Below are 24,194 nucleotides of genomic sequence, written 5' to 3'. Positions count from 1 at the left end.
GGATGCAGAAATATGATTGCAACCTATTAATGGGAAATTTGTAGGTTCAGACTGTGAAAAGAGACAAGTTCCTTTTTTTGAAAGAGAGAATACAGATATGTATTCTACCTTGGTGACTACGCTCATTTCATTTAAACTGTTTTAATATACTGATGGACAAAAAAAACCGGACACTTGCATTTTTTGTGATAACGCAATGGGTCGATAAAAGCTCTGGTACAAGGGTTAACTAAATGTTGCAGAAACTGAATTAAGTACGAATGCATAAACAAAGTCCGAGCCTATGAATGGTGCATATGGTACTACATGATCTGCCGAACATTCTGTAATATACCTGCGAGCTGTTATTGCAATTCAGATGTCAAATATTAAAGTGTCCGGTTTTCATTGTCCAGCAGTATATTTATACTAGGGATGGGTGATAGGAAATTTTGGCCTGATAAATTCCTGTAGAAAATTTACCGATAGCTGATATTCTACTGATCCAATATAAAATTTTATGTGGTTCATTAACCTCCTTAATAAATGTATGTTGCGGAATGGAGATTATATGTTTATATCTGTGAAAACTATAAAAAAATGGCACAATATTTGACTAAATTGAAGATATTTATTGATCAGATCAGTAAAATTATTGATAACTTTACCAATACAACCAATATGCCTATATCGGCCAATATCGATAGAGTACTGATTAATGTCACATTCCTAATACAGGGTGTCCAGGCTTCAGGTAAACAAAAAAACAATGCTATAACTTTCGAACGAATTGATAGGAATGTGCAAGCAAATACTCATTCGATAGGAAATATCTTCAAGATTTTATAGCCAATATGGCAATACTGCAACTGCCATGCTGCATGCTGCATGATGGGAAATTGCAAAATCGTTAGGTATCTGAGCGTGCTTGCTTGCTTTGTTATTCATGATGTGGACCCCGCAGCGGCAAGTGCAGTGTGTGCTTTGGCTAGCTGAATTGAAATCCGTTACACGTGGTCAGCTGCGTGTCAGAATGGAATGGAATGTGAATCCTCCCATATGCAAAACCATTTACTAGTGGGACAAGGCTCTAAAGAAAACCGCCAGTTTGCTGTCTCAGGCAGGGAAGTAACCAAAGAAGCACGTAACTGAAGAGACTGTTGAATGTGTGCGGGACTTGTTCTGCAGGAGTCCACTGAAGTCTGTAAGACAGGCAAGTAGAGAACTAGGGATTCCTTGTTCAACAGTACACGATATTGTCCACAAACGTCTATGTTTGCGTGCGTACAAAGTGCAACTGCTTCAACACCTTAAGCCAGACGATCCACAGAAGAGTTTGAGTTGCTGTTTTAAGTCCACTTTATGCACAGTAAGGCTAATCGGGACTGGACCTACAGTTTAAAGTGGGATCCGAACCACTTGTGCCACCACCGGGTATCGAACCCGGGACCCCTCGATTACAAGGCAATGACGCTACCACTGCGCCATGGGGGAGGCCCGATCCACAGAAGAGAAGAGACTTCGCTGTGACAATGCTGATCCGGATTGAAGAAGATGAAAATTTTCTTGATAAGGTGTTTTTTGGTGATGAGTCCACCTTCCATGTTTGTGGTAAGGTAAATTGGTATAATTGTCGTGTGTGGGGTAGTGGGAATCCCCACCAGCTAATGCAATATGAAAGGGATACGCCGAAAATTAATGTCTGGTTAGGACTGCATGAGAATGGCGTGGAAGGACCGTTTTTTTTTTTCATACAGCCTACAGTGACTGGACAGGTCTATCTAGACATGTTGGAAAACTTTGTACTTCCTCAGATACCTCCTGATTTTCTTTTCCAACAGGATGGGGCCCCTCCTCACTATCACAGAGACGTCACAGCGTTGCTCAATTGGACATTTCCGGAACAGTGGATTGGACGAGGTGGGCCAATACCTTGGCTGGCTCCCAAGATCCCCAGATTTGACACCAGGGTCATTCCACGTCAATTCATCCAGGCCATGTCACCAACCATCACCGATTTTGATGAAATTTGGTATACTTATGGAATTTTTAATGCTGATTACGAAAATGACATTTTTTTAAAAATTGGTCAAGGGGTTCAGAAGTTACGCGCTTTTTAAAATCTCCGTGTACGCCACTTGCGGCATCACTTTGAATGACACGCATTAGGTTATAAATGATGGTATCTTCCCTCAAGTTTGCCGTAAAAAACTTCAAGTTTCTTTTTCTTTTGTTCAAAATAGTGTAAGCTTTCATTTAAATAAGGTTTCAGATGATTGGATTAATAACCATGTATTTTTATGTATAGTTTCATGTATTTTTTCCGAAGAAAAAATGACTAACTTGAAGAGCAAATTTCGTGCAATGCCCCCCCCCCCTTCAATTTCCCCCCAATTTTATATGTAGGTAGCCCAAAGTGTGTACTAATGCCTGATGGAAAAATTGGGATGGGCGGTTTAGAGACAGGGTGATAAAAAAATAATTTGCATCAAATGACATTAACAGTCAATCGTATTAAAAATGCTTATGTATTTAGCACAAAGCCTGAGTTAGTTTTTAAATGAGTAAATGTAACTTACCGAACGTGTAGCCTAAGTTCAAAATAGTGCATACTTAATTTTCCTGGCTCTGTTGTTTAGTACTTCGCAATCGCTGACACATCGCACTGCGCGTTTTGTCATTTCAACTTACATGATTAATAAGAAATGTATACCTTGAATACTATTTCTAATTGGTACATCATAGCCGCACTTGTTACTTGATACTGTAGAAGTCTATACAAGTGTTTTAACTGTCCCAACCACCCCGTCACAAGAGTTTCTGTGGTATATGGCAAAATCTCCATGGAAAAACTTCAATCAACATAAATGTGTATTTTTAATTCTAACTTCGTATTACGTATCCCCGTGAAGAGTAGCCAAAAAAGTACTTGCATATTTAGATAAAATGCACAAAAAGAATTTTCTCAAAGATAATTTGCTAAACTTGGGAATGTTAATAATGATGATTATATTTCTAAAAAAATTTAAGACAGTTGAAACTGACTTAGATATAGTGGAACCTCGATTTTATGTTATTCACGCAACCAAGCTGAAAAACCTTACAATGCGAGAAAATGTAAAACGGAGGAAAATTTCTTATCAATTTGCTATGTTGGGACCACCAAGATTGAATATAAAATGCAGGACAATGTAAAATCAAGGAACTTGAAATTGGGGTTCCACTGCAATTATTACTTGTAAATTTTAATTAATTTATGAATTTTGGAGGGCGCAAATGCTTCCCTTTGCCCCCGACAGGTTACGCCTATGCTTACCTTCACACATAGTGAACAGAAATTTTGAATATTACCTTAAAACATATTGTACCTCAGGCTTTGTGCTAAATACATAAGCATTTATAATATGATTAACTGTTAATGTCATTTGATGCAAATTATTTTTTTATCACCCTGTCTCTAAACCACCCATCCCAATTTTTCCACCAGGCATTAGTACACACTTTGAGCTACCTACATATAAAATTGGGGGGAAATTGAAGGGGGGGGGGCATTGCACGAAATTTGCTCTTCAAGTTAGTCATTTTTTCTTCGGAAAAAAATACATGAAACTATACATAAAAATACATGGTTATTAATCCAATCATCTGAAACCTTATTTAAATGAAAGCTTACACTATTTTGAACAAAAGAAAAAAAAACTTGAAGTTTTTTACGGCAAACCTGAGGGAAGATACCATCATTTATAACCTAATGCGTGTCATTCAAAGTGATGCCGCAAGTGGCGTACACGGAGATTTTAAAAAGCTCGTAACTTCTGAACCCCTTGACCAATCTATAAAAAATTGTCATTTTCGTAATCAGCATTAAAAATTCCATAAGTATACCTAATTTCATCAAAATCGGTGATGGTGGGTGACATTTTTACAAAATTCTGGATGATTTGAAATGGAATGACCCACCATTCGACTTTTTTTTTGCATGGGGATTCATTAAGGACATTGTGTACCAAACAAAAATTCGAAATGTGGCAGATTTGATAGAATGTATGAATAATGCAGTTCAGCTTATAATGCCCCAAATGCTTTTCAATGTGTGGCAAGAGGTAGATTATCGTTTTGATATCTGTAGAGCTACAAATGGTGCTCATATTGAGATTTATTGACACATGAACACTTTCAGCTATTCTTCTATGATTATGAACAGTTCATACATAGTTTTCTTTCGTTATTTGTAATTTGTAACGTGAAAATCATTTCATTCATAACATGGTTGCTTAAGAAATTCTGCTCTTTTCATTTGTTTACCTAACGATTTTGCAATTTCCCATCATGCAGCATGCAGCATGGCAGTTGCAGTGTTGCCATGTTGGCTATAAAATCTTGAAGATATTTTCTTTCGAATGTATATTTGTTTGCACATTTCTATCAATTTGTTCGAAAGTTACAGCATGTTCTTTATGTTTACCTGAAGCCCGGACACCCTGTGTATAAAGTGAAATCCTGATTTTATATTCCTGGATGTTACATTTTCCCTCACCTGGATGTTACATTTTTTCTCAATGTACATTCAATCAATAGAGAAAAATGCATAAAATTTTTCCTGGATTTTACATTTCCCCGTATTTTAAGTTTTTCACCTTGGTCCCCTGAAAAACATAAAATCATGGTTCTATTCGTGTTGAGGGGAATAAACAACGTGGTTGATAATATAAGACGTAAGTGAGTTACTAAAGATATATCCTCGAAACTTACTTGTAAATGTTCTATTAATTTTGAATCTAGTTCCCAAGTGGATGGTGTCAGAGGCCACCGAAATTAATAGAACATTTACAAGTAAGTTTCGTGGATATATCTTTAGAAACTCGCTTACGTCTTATATATGGATGTATCGTTTGTGTGTGGGTGTTTATTAACTATAAAATATTTTAAGCTTTGTGCATGATATAACATGTTTATTTATGGGCCTTCCCGATGGCATAATAGTAATGCTGGATCCATGCTCCAGTAAAGGCACATTACACGGTGGTTTCAGGCTCCACTTCAATCTGTAGGTCCAGTCTCAGTTGGTCTTTCTGAGCGTAGTCATTAAAAACAAACTTGTACACGTTTATTTAAATGTCTAATCCCTCAACTCCCAACAGGTGATGATCTATCGCTTTGTAACAAGAAATTCAGTGGAGGAGAGAGTGACGCAGGTGGCCAAGAGAAAAATGATGTTGACTCACTTGGTGGTAAGGCCTGGAATGGGTGGTCGAGGAGCTAACTTCACAAAGCAGGAGTTGGATGACATCTTGAGATTTGGCACCGAAGAATTATTTAAAGAGGAGGAGGTTTGTAAAGATGCTTTCATTACATTTTGATTTGTATGTTCTGTTCAACATGTAGTTTTACTTGTAAATTAAAACTGGATGTTATAAAACACGTGAAACCTATTAAAGTCTACATAAATCTTGAATGTATTATGTATGCAGATAAATCATTAGCTGCAAGTCAGATTTGAATATGTATGGTGTTATTATTCATTATGGAATATTCAATTGCTACCATTATTATTATTTACACACAATAGCTACAACCATATTTTTGTTCTGTTTTCTTTAATGGCTGCAAAGCTGTATCCATAGAAAAGTCTTGGAAATCTCTGAAATATCAACCTGTGTTTATACAGGACAGGACAGGAGTAATCATGGCAGTTTTGCTTTTTTGTTGAAGTTTCAGCATCATTAGTTGCCCTGCCTTCTAGTTTTATTAATTGTGGCCTTTTTTCCCCATCTAGGTTTGCTTTGTTTTTGGTATTTTCCTCTTTCGTGCTAGTAGGGCATTTAACAATCAGAATTAGAAGCAGGTAAGAAAATTTGATGTTAATGTTAAATTGTGAACAAACAACTTTGTCTAGCAAAATTGGTCTGTATTATAATTTTCTTTGTATTTTTAATTTGTTTATCCACTAGGTAGTGTTCTTTTGTTGTGCTTATGGGATGTTATTTTCTGTAGGGGAAGGAAGACGAAGCTATTCACTATGATGACAAAGCCATTGGAGAACTCCTGGACAGAACAAAAAGAGGCATAGAACAGAAGGAGAACTGGGCTAACGAGTACTTGTCATCATTCAAGGTTGCTAGTTATGTTACAAAAGAAGGCGAAGATGTAAGTATCAGTTTCTTAATGTGCAGATTATAATCTAAAGGAATGAGGTCATGTAAAACTTCCTACTCATGATGGTGTGCAAGTAGTAACCTTCACAAGTTATATTAGTGTCATGCCAAGAAATTTCTTTGTCTGCACAAGGAATTAGGCAATGATGAAAGTAAAGCTATCCCCTGTTCCATGTCATGTGGAGGTAGGGCTCCACACATTCTGGATCTTGTCCATATTGAAGGTAACGTGACCAGGAGGTCCTCCTGATGGTGTAGTAGTAACCTCACCTTGTAATCAAAGGGTCCTGCGTTCAATACCTGATGGAGGCACATAGTGATTCAGATCCTACTTTAAACCGTAGGTACAGTCTCGATTAGCCTTTCTGTGCATAAAGTGGACTGAACTTGACATGACCGGGACAATGTTCTGGCTCCTAAAAAGAAACTTTTTGAGAGTTGCACCTGAAAATTAAAAAAAAATATTAAAGGACTAAGCAAGAAACCAATTTTATGGCTTCAAGTAGGGACAGGGTTCTATTGGCATAAGCTGATATAGGCATATCAGTGACATTGTTCATAATTCTACCAATCTCATATTTGTATAGATTGCCTGTAACTTAGTCCAAATTCTGTCATTTTTTCTAAAAATCAATGTAAGTTTTTGCTATGCAAATATTTTAAGCATGCAGTGTACAAAACCTACATAACATTAATGAAATATGTTAAACTATTTACACTCTTCAAGGAACATTTGTAATTTCATATTGGATCAGTACAATTTTGCTTGTAGATATTGGTCATGTCTACTCTGTTTCCACCTATTGAATGTTTTATGGTTATTTACTTGTTCTTGAGTGCATGTACTGATTTTAAAGACCTTTTGAAATGTATGTCATTTTTTATGCAAATGAAGACAACACTGATCTATAAAACACATTCTTCAATTGCATTTCCCATGCCTTACATAATTCTTATTTTTTCTATTCTTGCAATTAAACCAGGAGGAAGATGTAGGTACCGAAATAATCAAGCAAGAGGCTGAGAATACAGATCCTGCATATTGGGTGAAGCTTTTGAGACATCATTACGAGCAGCAACAGGAAGATATAGCTAGAACTCTTGGAAAGGGAAAGAGAATCCGTAAACAGGTTATTGTTCTGATCTGTTTATTGTAACATTATTAGTAGACCCGGGAAGTTTGGGCATTTATGTTGGCTAAAATATACAGGTAAAAAGACACAAAAAATGTGAAAAATGAACACTAATAAGAGAACAATACACATAATGTAAAGCAAACATGTTCTTCATTTAAATCTTTTTTGATTCGCAGTGATGAAAATGACTGTTTGAAACAAAAATGTTAATGTAATTTGTTGTTTTAGTCACACACAACCATGAAGTTTTATTTATTTATTTATATCTTCAATGTTTTTCAGCATAAAAATGCTCTTTTATTTCAGCTGAGGTAATGACTAGGGGCATGCATATTTCGTTTTTGAAAAAACGAAATTTGAAAAAACTCATTGTAGTGTTATTTTTTTATGTTTTTGAAAGGTGTGAGATGCATTTTGTGACCATATTTTGTCACAAAATAATGCGAAATGAACTGCAAAAAGCGAAATTAACTCTTAAACACGAAATTCAGGGTTTATTCACAGACGCGACACCTTCCGAGTTCTGAATTATCCTGAGAGTTATGCAATTCCTGGAAAAATTATTATTTCTGCTGTTAATATTGGAGAAGCAAAAATGGACTCCTTTACACAGAAATAAACTTAATACTCTGATAACTACATAAATGTGCTATTAGAAGTGAAATGTTAATTCTGTGGAATAAATGTAGTTTTTAAATCAAATTTAGGATTATATTCACAATTTTAAAACCAATGTGTCTTTTTATATACCTCTTTTCATCCATTTTTTCACCGCTGTAACACCGATATTTTATATTATTTACTGCTTTTGAACCCGAAATTGACTCCGTTTTTGTACCGAAATTTTGCTTTTTTATTTACCAAAAATATGTGCCTCTAGTAATGACACACATGTTAAACAATGAAGAGGCTTATGTAATAAACTGATAAATCAGTATTATGCAGACTTTAATGTTCTGTTTATTTATATGTACCTTTTATGTTTATACAAATACACAATTTCATTTAAAAATTGGAAAAAAAAACGTGGGCTAAAAATCAACACTTTTAAGAGACTGGAAAATATACATAAAGGGTGATTATGTAAATAAGTCATTCATTAAACAAGCATCCTGTTTGGTAGAACAACATTTCTTTTAATTAGATTAAATTAAGCATTATGAGGTACAATACATAATTCATACACATGTGTACTATTGCTTTAAATGAATGTATGTGAGGCGTGAACATTTTAAAACTGAATGCTATTGCAGGTTAATTACAATGATGCTGTTGATGGTAGAGATGATGCTTCATGGCAAGACAATTTGTCAGATTACAACTCTGATTTCTCTGCTCCATCAGGTAAGTTAAGTTAAGTTTACTTGTCAGGTAAAATATTCTGAAAATAGTATTAATAATTATAGATTTTTCTCACATATTTTGAAGAACTTAACAGTTGTAGCACTGAAATATATTAACAACTTAACTCAAACCATCAGGATCAGGAACTATCTCTTGCAATATCACTTTTTCATTTTTATGGTTCTTGTGTGAGCTGTATTCTGTATTTACTCATGTATAATGTGCACTTTTTTCCAAAATTTTTGCTCCCAAAAACTGTGGTGCGTATTATGTACGGAATAATTCAGACAGCCAACATGAAACCGTACAGTGTCATTCCATGATTTTGGTACACTTGCATTGATTTTTTTTTTGTTTACGGAACCCTATCATGTTATATATCGTTGTAAAGCTTAAATCCTGCAGTTTCTGAATATGGCAACTATTCCATTCAAGATAACAACACTAATGTGAAATGCGGGTGAAATAAGTTAATCACAAAATGAAGGAACGTTCTGATTTGTATGGTACTTTGGATGAAAGAAAACGTAAGGAAAAAGAAAACAATAATTAAAATGTATTACTGGCCAAATAATAATATATATATGGAGTGTGTAAATCCCTTAATGGAAGAAATCTTGGGCTGCTAACTGCTAGTTTGAAGGGCCTGAATGTGCCTCGTATAAATGTTACGTTAGTTACGGAAGAAGTATATATATTTTGAAGTTCATTTAGAAAAAGTCAAGATGGAATGAGCAGAACCACATATAAAAGTTTGAAGGCCATTTCACACGATTTTTCACTATGTAAGACACCAAGAAAAGCAGTGCATCTCTGGCGGAATTCGAGCATGCATCTTCCGTCACATGGGATGCATATCAGTAATATTTGTTGGGCGAGAAATAATAGAAAATAACTTCCTGCGCAATGCAAATCCATAATGTGATTTCGATCTCGCTTTCTACCATTACAGAATAAATAAGGTGGTTAAAGAGTGAAAGCTTTGGGATGCTAAACACAGTGGAGGGAGAGGGGGGAGGTGGCATGGGCTTGGAGACTTATTGTTTACACAAGAGGATATTCTCCTCTTGGTCCACATAGCAACAGGTGACTCACTGAATAGGTATGATGTTATTGACTCTTGATCAGCATAGCAACAGCTTTACGTCCTACAACTAAGGAAGCCATTTCTTGAAACTGGATTGTACTGTGCATTATATACGAGATATACTTTTTTGTAACTTTTACTCATCAAATACCAGGGTGCGCACTATACACGCGTAAATACGGTATTTTTCTAGTAGTCAGAAACTTGTTTACTCCCTATGAGCTTGTTACAACCCACAAGTGTCCATTACTGTACATACCGTACACTACTTTTTGGCATAGCTCATCTTCATCTTTCTATTAGTCAAGTGTTAGAAAAGCAAAGTAAAATAAACCAAATCAATCAATCAATCAAGTTTCAACCATTGGTGAAGACAGTGGCGGCTGGTGGTCTGACTTTATGGGTGTGCACTGCACTTGAGCCTCGCATCCAGAAGAAGTGTTTTATCACCCTCTCAAATACTTGGTTCAGTTTTTGCATACATAATGATTCTAAATGTATTGGTAACCCAAGTTATGAGCACGTTTTACTGAAGGTGAAGCTATGAAAAATATAAAGAATATTAATGAAATATCTTGGTGAATTTTTGCATCTATCACGAGAAGAGCAATGTTATTGTGTATAGATAATTCAACATTCGATAACCTGACAAAATCACTAAAAACCTAGAAATACCGATCTACAATATTCAATATTATTCTCTATTTGCAAAATATTTAGTTGAAACTTTCTCCCCTGCCCCGCTGATAATAGAGAACAAGAAGAATAAAAATTTTTGCATGCATCTAACAAGCAGGGCCGTGCGACTACCCGGGGTACCACACCAGGGCATCCTCCTTGATTTAGAGTCAAATGCTAAGTGTGAATTTATTTTTTTAAGTCCACTTTATCCACAGAAAAGCAAATATTTAAGGAGGGATCCAAACCACTATGTGCCTCCACCGGGTGCGTGTCTATTAGTTTTAAAAAGAGTTGGATTTATTGTTGACAAGAATTAATTGAAGCTACTGCTGAATAACTTAAGTATATTGCAAAATCATCTAGCAATTTAAGCTAAGAGATTATTATTGTTTCATGTCATTATGTAGGTATTAAATAAACACCTACCTACAATAACATGTTCTTTAACAGCATTAAAGTATTTTTAAAAGAACATGGTTATGATTTATATTGGAGGAGGTGGAAAGTTGGAGGATCAGGGTAGAAAGTGGGGGTGCCAAAATCCCATCTTGGCCCGGGTGCATTTTTTATCTTGAGCCACTCCTGCAAACAAGGTAGCCGGTCCAACTACCACATGCAGAAAATCAGTTGTAATCTATCTAGCAGTTGTTTATTTCTAATGACCAGCTGACCAAACCAGCAAAATCAAGCGAAATCAAGAGAATAATAAATATTGAAGAAAATGATAGTACTCACTCAGTCCATGCTGCCCTGCTTCGTACTCCAGAATTTTTCTTTCCCTTCCTTCTTATCTGTCTTGTTACTGCAGTCGCTGCTTACTTTGCTAACTTCCCTCCAAATATTCAACAACGTTAAACATTACGTCTCTGCTTTCGCTATGTACAGTTTTCCCTTTCATCATGCTCACTTTGCAATGAAACAGGAACAAGCGTTTGATAGTGTAACAATTTTGCCACCCATAGAGGCACATATTTTTGGTAAATAAGAAAGCAAAATTTCTGTAAAAAAAAAAGTCAATTTCAGTTTCAAAAGCGGCAAATAAAATAAAATTTTGGTGTGAACAACGACCTTGCTCCAGCCACCTTTACCCCCCATAGCTGCTTTATGCAGGGATTCCGACCCACCCCGGAAATTGATCTAGGGTCTCCTGTGTGGCACTCAGACTCTCTACCGACTAGACTACCTTGGCTCCACTAGGCTGTAGGGGTTGTGGTGTTGAATTGTTTTCAGCCAAATATCTTGATGAGATCTTCATGCACCCCAAACAGTCTGCTGCTCCCCAGATCATCATACACATATACATGTACTTCACTGAGGGATACCACCCATCTGCAGACCATTGAATCACTCATGGCATGTTCTTAATACACCTCATCAAGTTGCCAATACATTTCAACAGTTTTGTGTTTCTTGCCTTCAAGAAACAGATTGCATTTTGCATGCAGTGGGCCCCTTAATTTCTTAAAGCATTTTAAACGTACAGTACAATGCATAATCTCTTGTTTAAATGTCTGCAAATGGCATCCATGCATTACCAAAGAATGAACAAACCTGACACATGCCTGTGATGTAGATATTGATCAAAAGTAATGAGTTCACATATCTGTGTTCATAAGAAGATAAAATTTCAGTTGATGCTTCCTTGCTTGATGGGTGTTATATATTTAGGTATTATTTTTTAAGATTATGGACTTCTGTTGTTATTATTATTGGTGATAATTACAATAAATAAAATTGTGCATCTCTAATTTGTATAGTGTTAAATGTTTTTAATTAAAATATAGTTAAAAAGGAAAAATCGAACTAGGCTAGTATTTCATATTTTCTGTTCTTGTTTCAGATGATGATAAGGAGGATGACGACTTTGATGAGAAAGCTGATGGTAAGTGTTTAGTTATTGATGACAAAGTATGCAGTAGGGTCCTATCTTTATTGTAGTTGATGTGTAAAGTCAGGCACAGACAATTTGCATTTGCAAAATACCTGGATGGGTATAGTTTTTGCAGCGACCAATATAGGATAAAACCAGGGGATATGTAGTAATATTGGTATGGAATACCAAAAACTATGCTCGAGCCTTAATATTAGTGCATACATTCATGTTGTGTGTTGGATTTGTTGTTAGAATTGCTGGGCAATGTTACCAATGTGCTATTTTTATATAGCCTGTAACTTAGTGCAATGTTATGCCATTAATATATTTTCATTAATATAAAGATGTAATCCATGTACACTAGTTTTCACTTAAATTGATTTACACTTTTTTTTTTCACTCACACAGAATAGTTACACCTCGGTAGATATGTCCACCTTCACAATGTAATCTCCCTTCAGCTCTATACATTTGCTCCAGCGGTGTTGCAACTTCTCCAAGCCCTTCTGGAACCACTGTTGGAGTGTCACACCCACATCCGGACAACTGCTTGCACGGGTTTTTCAAAGCTGTTCTTAAGTTTGGACGTGAAGCCTTCTGGATACTGCATCAGAGCTTTGGGAACTCACCTGGCAGACACCTTCCCTAGTTTAAAGTGTTTGTGCAGGATGCAATGCAGGGTGACACTGACAAGTCATGTGTCCGCCTCCATTTCCGAGAACGTTATGCACCTATTCTGAATAAGCCACTCCACTTGCGAGATGGTGACTGGCGTTGTCCCTGTCACTTTCCTTTCAGAACTGGTTCACTTCTCAGTTGTTGTGCAGCCCTGTTTCCAGCCATCTGCCCAGTTGTACATGTTTTTTCGTGACTGTGCATGTTCTCCACACACTGATATCAGTCGTCTGTGAATCTCTGCTGTGGTTACACCCTTCTTCCTCAGAAATCATGTCATTCAGCACTGTCCCTGCTAATGACTCTCCATGCTGTCCCCGCATGTACTGACAGCTTTTGGCGAAATGCATTGTGGTTCACAGGTATTACATCCCTCTGTCCTGTGCTGACACCTGATGTCAGACCTATGTACTACCTATCAGCGACCGTTATGACACAAGCCAAACGGTGGACCATGGATAGTGGGAACTTCGAAAGTGTGAATCAATATGGAACTGCCCTCGTATCTTCTTATGCCAGGTGTTGTGTAAACAAGAACAAAATAACATACTAAAACTCTCGACTTTCAATTGCATCTGTAATTTTTCTTGAACTCTTTTCTTACTTGACAATTCAGGTGGGAAACATTGAAATATTAATGCTACATTTTGTGATGTTTCATTTTGTTCCTGGTTATCAACAGTTAGTAGTTTGCAGTGATTTTGTAAAGGTAGTATCCAAGTTTGCAGTTTTCTTTTGAAAAACAAAACTGACTGCAGTTACCTGGTTGAACATCTCTATTTTTCCATCAGATTGGTAATCATCTGTTGATATTGGTAAATTTATAGCAGTATTTTATTGATATTGGTAAAAATTTCATATTGGCTCATCCCCCTAATAGGTAATATATTCCTTCTTTTTCAAGTATTTTCTTCTTTAATATCATCCATAATTTATTTTCTTGGTATGTTATTTAATTTGCTAGCCACTTAAAACTCAGTGTATGTTGTAAAATCCTTTCTATCATTATTCTTGTGCTTTTCTTTCTCCACTTTTTTACAACTTTGAACCTATGCACTTGCAGGGGTGGAAGGCAGCCGTCGGAGTCGAAGAAGAGGTATGGAACGAAGGGATGAAAAAGACCGTCCCTTGCCTCCAATGCTTGCTCGTGTCGGTGGCAACATTGAGGTAATTATTTTCACTTATCCATCTTAAATCATTCGTGCACATACAAAAGTGTTGTTCTTAATTGTCAAGAATTGTGTCTGTGTGCACATAACAAATTATGACTGTTATAAATAATGCAGTAACAATATTGTGAACAAAATGCTAAAATGTGTCTGAATTTTAAATATGCATTATCTGTGTGCATGCATGCAATGTTTGCCTGCAAATACTGTAGCTATTCAGAAGCTTGATATTTGTGATGTCTCGTTTTCGATGTAAACACAAAATGTAAGATCACAGACTGTAATGTTCATTTTTTTATTTTTTTGAAAAGTGTGAGGTAAATTTTCCTTTCATATTTTGCCACGGAATGATGTGAAATCAAGTGCAAAGCATGAACTGAAGTCCCAAACATGAAATTTGCAGTTTACTTACCAGTGCAACATTTTTCACAGTCTTGAGTTATCCTGTGAGATATGCAAAATCCTGGAATGTTGATTCATTCTGCTGCAAAATTTGGGATAAAATAATGAACGTCTTTACACAGGAATGAAGCCATCGATATTGCAGGTGCTCTAATATTAGCTAATTAGCTAAATAAAATATAAATTTCTGAGAAATGTCTTAAGTATATGTGTCATTAACCCTAAAATGGTCAGGTGAAAAAAAGTAACGTAAGCAAACAGGTTGTGTCTCTTACACCCAAAGTGAGATATTTGATTCAGAGGTTATAAAAACCTTTATTTCAATTTTTGTACTACAGGAAAACCTTGTTAATATGATATTGATTAATCCGAAGTACCCTTTAATCCTAAGTTCTTCCCATTCCCAGCAGATAAGATAGGATTTTTAATGCATTTAAGTATGGATAAATCGAAACGGATAGTTCTTAATACGAAGTTGTTTACAACATCCTCCGGCAAAACTGGTTTTGCTTAATTTTTGAAGTAGATACCTGCGTACGTCAAGAAGAGAAGATTTAATGTGGAGAGAGCTTGGATCTTATTTTAACGACCTGTTTCCTTGTCCCAAGAGCTGCTGACAACTCGAAGGAAGCAGCCCGAAAGGCCTGCTGGACTTGCATTCTCTGTCAATATGCATGGCAGGTCAATGTCTTTCATCTCTGAATACACCACCTTGCAAATATTCACCAGTTCCATGAGATGTGCAAGATAAGATCGCAGGAATGTTCCATGGTTCCAAGATACAAACGTGTGGTGCCTGGAAGTCTGCCCATCTGTCTGAACTCGAGTTTTAGCAGTTTTCATGTACACAGCTTTCATTCAAAGCATGTTCTTTGATCCATATATTACACATCACAAAAAAGAGAAACTGTTACAGATAAACCCATACAGACCAACTAAAGATCGTCAACCTGCTTAATGTGTTGCCATCCAGGTTCCAGCAAAAGTTTACCTCGATCTTAACGTATGTCGTAACTTTCATTTCCCACTCCATACATTTTCCCAACTCTGCCGGTCATAAAATTTGAGGGGAAAAAAATTTTGTGACTTCTCCCTCTTTTCGTCAGCAGTTGGGGGGTGGGGGTATGCAGTGTGTTTCAGCCCCAATTTTCATGGGCTGATTACGAGCGAGGATGGATACCTCAGCCTTTATTTTGATGTCTAAAATGAAGCAACCGGTTGTGGATATCTTCTTCAAACTGAACAAAAATCTTGAGACAAGTAAAAAAAAAGAAAAACCCATACCCCTACAACACTGGTGTGCATGGCAGTGCAATCATTGCAGAATTCAGGTTCCTTCTTTTTTTGTTTGAATGCAACTGTCTGCATAGGAAATGTTGCACGTATGTCTGTTCCATTAACAGAATGATAAAAGGTAAAGAAGGATCATTTTCTTTCTTCACAATGCCGATAAAAGTTCTGTGTTCGACAATTGCGTTATTTTTAAAATGCCGAGGATTTTCTCTTCTGCCACCTGTTGCTTGAACTTCCAGCCAGTCTAATTGTGTTTACGCTGCAGCTGGTGCAAATGTTTGGTCTAGCATCTGCAGATCTATCGCTTGGCGATAACAGCAATGACTTGAAGATAACAAAGTTGATCTCCAGAGAGAAAAACAAGAGCTAAGACGACTTTCTGTTCTGTGCATTTGATAAATAAAACTGTAACTTTTATTCTGCACCTGACACAAGAATAAACATCTTCAATGCTCAGGGCAGTGCTGGAAGGAAATGCACACAAGTTTGATGTAATATAATCGCCACTTTTCTTCAGAACCATTCACGTGCTGCTGGAAAAAAAAAGCTCAATGTAAGAATGGATGCTGAGACCAATGAGAAAAAAGAAGCTGTTGAAGGGGAAAACTTTTGGCAGAGTGGGTGTTTCACCTCTTGGATACCCCTAAATCAAACAATAAATTGTTGATTAACGTGAGAGTAAATAACGATCCCCCATTTTGATATCTGAAAATGCTTCATAAGCTTGTTTTGAGTTTATTTTATGCTGATGGTTTAATCAGAACTAAATTTACAGTTTAAAGTGGAACCCGAACTCTTGTCATTATCAACTGCGTCGCTGTTTAATGTATCCTTGGATCCACATTCGGTGCAAACAGATCGCAAGTTGCATGTTTCCTTTTTCAGGGTGGATTACATTGCAAGTTGAAGAAGAGTTAGGTCTGCTACCTTAAAAGAGGGAGAGGCAGGGGAGGTGAATATGAAGTTGGCTGAAGCAAAGAAAGTGACTTTTTACGATGTATTTTAGACAGACAAACCCAAATGAAATTTACAGCCCCGCCCCATTATTTTTGTCTGGTGCCGAGAAAGGTTGTGTTGCTTGTCCCAAGATAGCTTAATCCTGTAGTGGAGAATGCTCTAGTAGACCCATGTGAAATCCAACATTCATTTTGCCAGATTATCTCCCCAACTTTTGCTGGCGGCAGTGTGACTGCTGTCAAGATTTGTTTTAATAGGTTTTGCAGAATGGCTGATGCAATAGCGGTCTCGATGATACAACTAGTGACACCTACAGAATGTAGACAAAGGTACTGAGAGCTACAGTACAGTATGTTGAAAACTTTGTATCGGGAGATTCAGATAAATATTACCACCTGGGTCTCGCAGACCCAGTCCATCCATTCTAGGGTTAATCACTGGAAGAGAGTTACCCCAATGTTTTCTTAGTGTTGTAAGTGCTTTTGGTGGCCCTATATAAGACATTCACTTTAAAGGTAGATTTTCTATCCCCCTCCAAAATAGGTTTTCAGATTTTAGGATTTAGACTCCCTTACATTTCACATGAGTGAAGGTTAGGAAGGTGCTATTAGAACAAACATTTTAAATTTTTTGTAATAAGTATAGTTTTTTTTAATCAAATATATGATTTTTCCTCACCATTTCAACACCAAAATGCATTTTATATACTACTTTTGATCCCGTAATGTGCCCATGGTAACTAACTATAGTTAACCCACATTAATTTCAACAATAATCCTGTATGCTGTGAAACTAGTCATTTTGTGGTGGACCAATTGTATGAAAAAAACTGTTATTCTTAATGTACATATACAGTGCAGATCTGAAACTGTTGCACTATTTATATAATATTGTAAAGTCACTGACAGTTCCAGGTTGTAAGAACATAATTGAAATTCAGTGGGTTCGTTACAAGCCAGAACTGTCCATGACTGTACTTATTACAGTTTATGTGTGTGACTATGTGCATGCATATGTAGGAAAAGTAATGGAAGTTTTGAAATATCTTAATATACTTGTTATTTTCTAGGTTCTTGGATTCAATGCTCGCCAAAGGAAAGCCTTCCTCAATGCAATTATGCGATATGGAATGCCTCCTCAGGATGCTTTCAATTCTCAATGGTATGTTTTCAGATTAGAATTGTTTTCTAAGTATGTTTAAAAAGAAGTCTTCATCAGTTATAAATAATGTATTAAAAACACATTGTAATGACCCGGACTCATCACAACTTGAACCAGATCCACCTCTATACTTTAGGTTTCTGAAATGTAAGTGTATTTGAAATGTGATTTTGTACGTAGTTAATATTTAGAATTAGATACACTCTTTATAGTTCCCAATTCTTCACTTGCTCACACTACCATCGCCGAGCATTTATAAAGGTGAGATCTTGGTATCACAGCTGAATTGCCCTCTGGTTTCGAGTGAGAGAATACATTCAGAGAAACCCACTCCACCTAATTCGGCAAGAGATACAGCTATTATTGCAGTCTCTTGGACGCTAGGAGAGTACAGTGATACCCCGTTGCTCCAATGCTGGGAGCAAACTACATCTCCATGGTTGCCAATACACTTTCCTTTTTCTTTAATATTGAGTATTGTTTCCCGGAATGTACTTTGTTTTCAGGTAATTGATACTATGAAAGTAGAGGTCTGTAGTTCGAAGATCTGAATGTTAAAAGATTGTACTTTTTCATAATAGCTTTCATACAGATAACTGTCAGTAACAGTATTGTTTTAGTGTACCTTCCATATTGTAACTGGTAAAAGATTTGTTCTTGTTTTAATTTTGTTTTGAATAAATGTAATCTATAAAAGTCCTTAACGAGATCTAACTGCCAATAACTTCTTGAACTTCCATAGCCTTTAGTGAGTGCACTTAACACCCGAACCCTGAGTGTAGCAGATTCTCATGCCATGACCAGAGTAACGGCTAGCATTATGGGTAAAACTTGCAACGAGGTTTCTCCGTGATTGACATGCTTGTCTGCCCGACTGCTGCATTAGTTAAATGGACGACTCTTTCCTTCCTTCCACAACCGTTGCAACATGAACAAATTAATAACGTATCTGCGAGACTTACTTATAATGGTTTGATTAATTTCAGTGGAGCCTATCACCATCCACTTGGGATTGAGGTGTCACCAAAATTAATAGAACCCTTGTAAGTCTCGCAGATAAGTTAGTAATTTGCTTATGTGTATTTAATATACTACCACGTTGTTTATTCCATAAGCATAAATAGTGTATGCTAATAAATAGTGTACAGTGACTAGCTATGTAAGTGTGTGTGTGTGTGTGTCTTGGTAGTGCAAACTTGAAGTACATGATGGATGCGGTAAATGCAGTTTAAAATTACGTGAAATTTAGAAATTTCGTATTTCCACGTAGGATTTGACTACTAAATTGTGCAACGCCGATATACGAAATTTCTAAATTTCACGTAAGTAAACTTGAAGTATTTCTGTAAAACCAGGATAAAATGTCACAGAAAATAAATGAACAACTTGAAAAGTAACATTTATTGTATTGTTTCAGAATATACAACAGAGATTATGCAAACCTTTAAGAAAACCATCTATCTTACATCAAGAGAAGTTATTAAATTCTGTATATTTCATTAGAAATGTCATGTTTAAATGTCCATCATAATTATAGTAAAAATAATAATAATGATGAAATAGGACAGTTAAGAGTACTGTAAGGACTTAATTGGGCATAATAATGGAAACACTCAACAGACATTCAAATGTTGGGAAATTTAAAAACAAAACAAACAAAAACAACAAGATTTTTATTTAGCCATCATTCACAAAAGAATTGCACAAAATGTACAGTATTTAAAAATAACTTTTATTATAATTCACCATAGTTGATAGATGCAAATGTGTGTGACTATAGTAAAACATTTTAAAATTTCATGATAAATTCCAAAAATCTTAAACACAACTGGTAAATTCTGTTAAATTTACATAAAGTTAACATAATATTGTATATAGCTTTTGCATGGGAGGTACGTTGTGACATATGAATCAAACAATGCATTTTTTTATACACTGTATATGCTAAGGAAATAAAACTGCATTTATGTAAATAAACAAACTCTAACGAAATAAACTTTTTTTGCTGCAGGTTAGTGAGAGACTTGAGAGGGAAGTCTGAGAGAAACTTTAAAGCCTACGTGTCACTGTTCATGAGGCATCTGTGCGAGCCGGGAGCAGACAATGCGGAAACATTTGCAGATGGTGTGCCTAGGGAAGGCCTCAGTCGGCAGCATGTGCTCACACGAATAGGTGTAATGTCTTTAATAAGGAAAAAGGTGAGTAGGTCTTAACTCATTGTTTACCAACCTTATTAGCATGAGTTAAAGCCCTAAAGCAAGCACTATATTTATTTTCTTGACAGCTTCTACATATCTTCTCTATCAACATTTCACTTGTTTTTTTTGTTTTTTTTTTTTTTCAGGCTAATAATATGTTACGCGTGTAAAATATCACTGTTGTTAAATGTGATTTACATGATTTTATTAATGTAAAATGTTTCCTTGTGAAACCTGAAGAGTTCACTTTTGAAATGATGACCTTAAGAAAGGTTGAGAGATTAGCTGTTAACAAATGTATTTTTGATATGCATTTTGCTTGCTTTTCCATCGCTTTTGGTTAACTTCAGTGATGATGAGGATGAGTAATGATTAGATTAAATTGATGAAGGGGATAACACTTTTATTTATGCCCTTACAAAGGCTGAGGCTCAATTCCAAAACCTTTAGTAGTAACCACTATTTTTTTTTTAAAAAGGTTAATTTGCTTTGTACACTTTTACATTTCACAGATACAGTCTAATATCCAAAGGGGTGTAATGCATGACCCTTTCCGAAGACACCCAAATGTCAACATCCCTTCCACGCAATATACCCCGGACTGTATTTTGTAGACTAGTGAGGCTCCGACACGGGAGTTGTCTCTCAATACCGTATTTACTTATGTATAATGCACACTTTTTTCCAAAATTTTTGCCCCCAAAACTGTTGTGCGTATTATGCATGGAAAAATTTGGACAACCCACATGAAACCACACATGTTTTCACTGTCACTGCATAATATAACGTATATATCAACAAACGCAAATACAAATTACCAGGTTGGGTTTCTTGATCAATTAATCAATTAATTATAATTTTAAAAACACACATAAAAGTTGAAAGAGTCATTTCCCATGATTTTTCACTTTGTAATGGAATGTTTTGTGAAACAGGAAAAAGCTGCTGTTTTGGGGGAATTCGAGCATGCACCTCCAGTCACAGAGGATGTCTATCAAGGTTATATGTTGGGCTAGAAATAATAGAAATAGAGCAGAGAAGAAAAACTTCCTGACTCCTGCAAAACCGTAACGTACTTTTGATCTCTTTCTTCTACTATCAAATAAACAAGGTGGTTACAGAAGTGAAAGCTTTGTGATGCTAAACACAGTGGAAGAGGGGGAGGTGAGGAGGGTTGGTGACTCATTGTAAACACAAGATGATATTCTCCTCTTGGCCCACATAGAAACAGGTGACCCTTTGAATAGGTATGATGTCATTTGCTCTTGATTGACTTAGTAACAGCTTTACAACCTACAACTAAAAAATCTATTTCTTGTTTTGCACAATCCTGTTTTGTACTGCGCATTATATACGAGAAATAATTGTTTGTCATTTTTCCCCACCAGAAAACCAGGGTGTGCATTGTACACACGTAAATAAGGTATATGTTTGTGATTATCCCTTCATCCATTTCATCATGTCACCATTCATCCTTATCTTCGCAATTAGCCAAAAGTGGCAACAATGCGAAGTAAAATAAATCATTCATCCTAATATCCAAAGTTTGGGTGTTTTTGCTTGTCACTTATGTTCATTAGTTTTCTTGAAACTTGTTATAAAACATTATTAAGAAGTTTATCGTTTTACCAAAATGTGCCCAAAAGTATCAAACCAATGTGCTCAGAAATAAACAGAACAGTAGTAATAATATTAGTTTTTAATAGCCATGTTACAGAAAAGAAAATAGAAATAAAAGTATGAAGTGTATATATTGAGAAATTTTCAAAATATAATTTTGTTTCCATTCTTCTTAACAGGTGCAAGAATTTGAGCATATAAATGGCTACTACAGTGTGCCAGAATTGGTTCATAAACCTCCAGAGCCCGTTGGTCGTGAAATAGATAAAGAAGCGAGGAGCACCACCACAAGTACAAGTGCCACACCGGCAACGAGTGCAGCTGCAAGTCCTGCACCACCCAACAAAGAGGAGGAGCCAAAAGACAAGGAGGTGAGTTTAAACTTCATCTTTGAAGCAGGTGGGAACAGAGTGGTGAAAAAGTTGTACTTTACAAAGCAGCCAATGACATTTTCATGTCTGAGAATTAGTTAGTGGTGCAGTTTACAGTTCAGGGTGCCTGTTCACCCAGAAATTCCTTTAACTATTGGCACTGGAAACTCTGCATGTAAACTTTTGAGCTGCGTATCATTTTTGTTTTATGGAAATTTTGAAGCAAAACTCTGATGAATTGATGCTTGTAGTTGGAATGCAGCACATACACAGTAATGTTAATCACTATTTTGAACAACTTTTAATTATTACAGTTTTTGAGCATCAGTATTGATAATCAGCATTGGTATTGGTTCAGCCCTAAGTGAATACCTCATAAATTCGTGAAATATAAAAAGAATGATAAATTAAGGTTGAAACTACCAAATTCATTTTCCTTTACAGATCCCTGAATCCTCAAAAGAGCAAAAAGCAGAAAAGGAAAGTGTGGGAGAAGAAAAGAAAGATGTAACACCACCACCACCACCACCACCACCACCACCTCCTCCGTCAGAAGTTCAGCCAGAAGAAAAAGCCGAAGAAGAGGAAAAAGAAAGTGTAGATGTGAAGAAAGAAGACCCATTGAAAGAACCGAAAGAGGTGAAGGTTGAGCCGATTGAGATTGAGGATGTTGCAAGCACCAAGGAGGATGCCAAGGATCCCGAAGTGAAGTCCGAAAAGTCTGGAGTTGAGGAACCGATTGAGTTGGCAGCAAAAGTTCCGAAGGAGGAGGTCAGTGAACAAGAAGTGAAGGAGGAGCCAACTGACGAAACCAAGGAGGAAAAGCCAGTGGATAAGAACGAGGTTTGCTCCTTTTTCTCATTTTCTTTTATGTAAACAAATGCCTTGTAGGGCACTGCAATGCTAACTTCTCCTCACAGTTTGTGGTAATAGTGACAACAGCAGGCTAAAAAAAAAAAGTTCTGTGACTAAAAAATCGTGTCGTTTATTCTTGCCCCTCATGTTATTTTTGAATGTCACTTTGTATGTCAGCTTGCAAAACCACAAGTCCAAGGTTCAAATCCTAGGTAGGACATGAACATTCCTTTATGTGCCCTCATGCACTTCAATGGTTCATAGTATTTGTTTTTTTAGCTTTCATTGTCAGACTGTTCTCCCTTTATGTATGCATAGTATATACGTAAATGGAAGGAAACAGTTAACAAACACATAACCAAATGAAATGAAAGTTTCTATGTTTCTGCAGCCTGGCTTCATATTCACTGGAGTGAACTTTCATTTTTTGTGGTAAGTGTTTACTGTTTTCTTCCATTTTTATTTACACACCCTTACATCTTTTGCCTTAGTAGACACAGTAAAAGTTCAAATTTTTGTGGCCACAAATAGATAGAAAAGATGACAGGAAACAAAACTTAGACTTTGCTGTTGCTGTCCAATAGAAAAGATGACAGGAAACAAAACTTAGACTTCGCTGTTGCTGTCCATACCAACAATCACAATATTCTCTTCAACAACTGCTTCGGAGTATTGATCATCCACCCCTTGCTCTAATACACCAACACCTCAAAATGGAAAGATAGGAGAAGGCTTACATATCAGCCATGAATGCAACCACACCCCCTAGCCTGAACAAAACCACATTTTTCTGTACCAACTACATTTTCAATCTGGACCTGGCAACTTTGCTGGTTGAATGCTCATGGCCAGGACATTTAAATTTTTTCCAGAGTCTGCTGAGTATTTAACACACACGTACAGAGAGTGTGACAGGTTCCTTTGGGGTAGAGGGTAAAATTGCCAATGGCAGTGTGAATCTGTAATCCAGATTCCGTATGTAGATACATAATGGTCAAAGATAATTGATTTCCCTATTCTACCAGCCTCAATTGCAATTTGATGTAGTGAAGTTGCAAATGTTTGCTATATTTATACATGTATAAATTATTTTAATTTTTTTGGGGGGGAGGGGGAAATGAAATTTGCTCAAGGACGAAACAGACCAAATTAATAAGCTTACACCCACCAAGCTAACACCACCAGGGATGACAAACAGCTTAAAGCTGTGATTACAATTCCATCCTCCCTTCATTTCG

General features: G+C 36.3%; 1 protein-coding gene across 8 annotated transcripts in view; it reads left to right on the top strand.

Annotated features, from left to right (window-relative positions):
• Positions 1-24,194, top strand: part of LOC145998819 (ATP-dependent chromatin remodeler Mi-2-like) — a 117,675-nt gene that overhangs the window by 73,143 nt on the left and 20,338 nt on the right. For all 8 annotated transcript variants that reach the window (XM_083135465.1, XM_083135467.1, XM_083135464.1 and 5 more), the window contains exons 22-31: positions 5,121-5,309; positions 5,974-6,126; positions 7,118-7,264; positions 8,524-8,614; positions 12,223-12,264; positions 13,994-14,097; positions 17,821-17,912; positions 19,924-20,110; positions 21,910-22,101; positions 22,546-22,944. In XM_083135465.1, the coding sequence (XP_082991591.1) occupies positions 5,121-5,309; positions 5,974-6,126; positions 7,118-7,264; positions 8,524-8,614; positions 12,223-12,264; positions 13,994-14,097; positions 17,821-17,912; positions 19,924-20,110; positions 21,910-22,101; positions 22,546-22,944 (1,596 nt within the window). The remainder of the gene's footprint in view (positions 1-5,120; positions 5,310-5,973; positions 6,127-7,117; positions 7,265-8,523; positions 8,615-12,222; positions 12,265-13,993; positions 14,098-17,820; positions 17,913-19,923; positions 20,111-21,909; positions 22,102-22,545; positions 22,945-24,194) is intronic.

Source organism: Lepisma saccharinum, chromosome 14 (assembly GCF_977018435.1).
Source record: "Lepisma saccharinum chromosome 14, izLepSacc3.1, whole genome shotgun sequence".
NCBI classification, from domain to species: domain Eukaryota; kingdom Metazoa; phylum Arthropoda; class Insecta; order Zygentoma; family Lepismatidae; genus Lepisma; species Lepisma saccharinum.
This window is presented reverse-complemented; position numbering and strand designations above follow the sequence as displayed.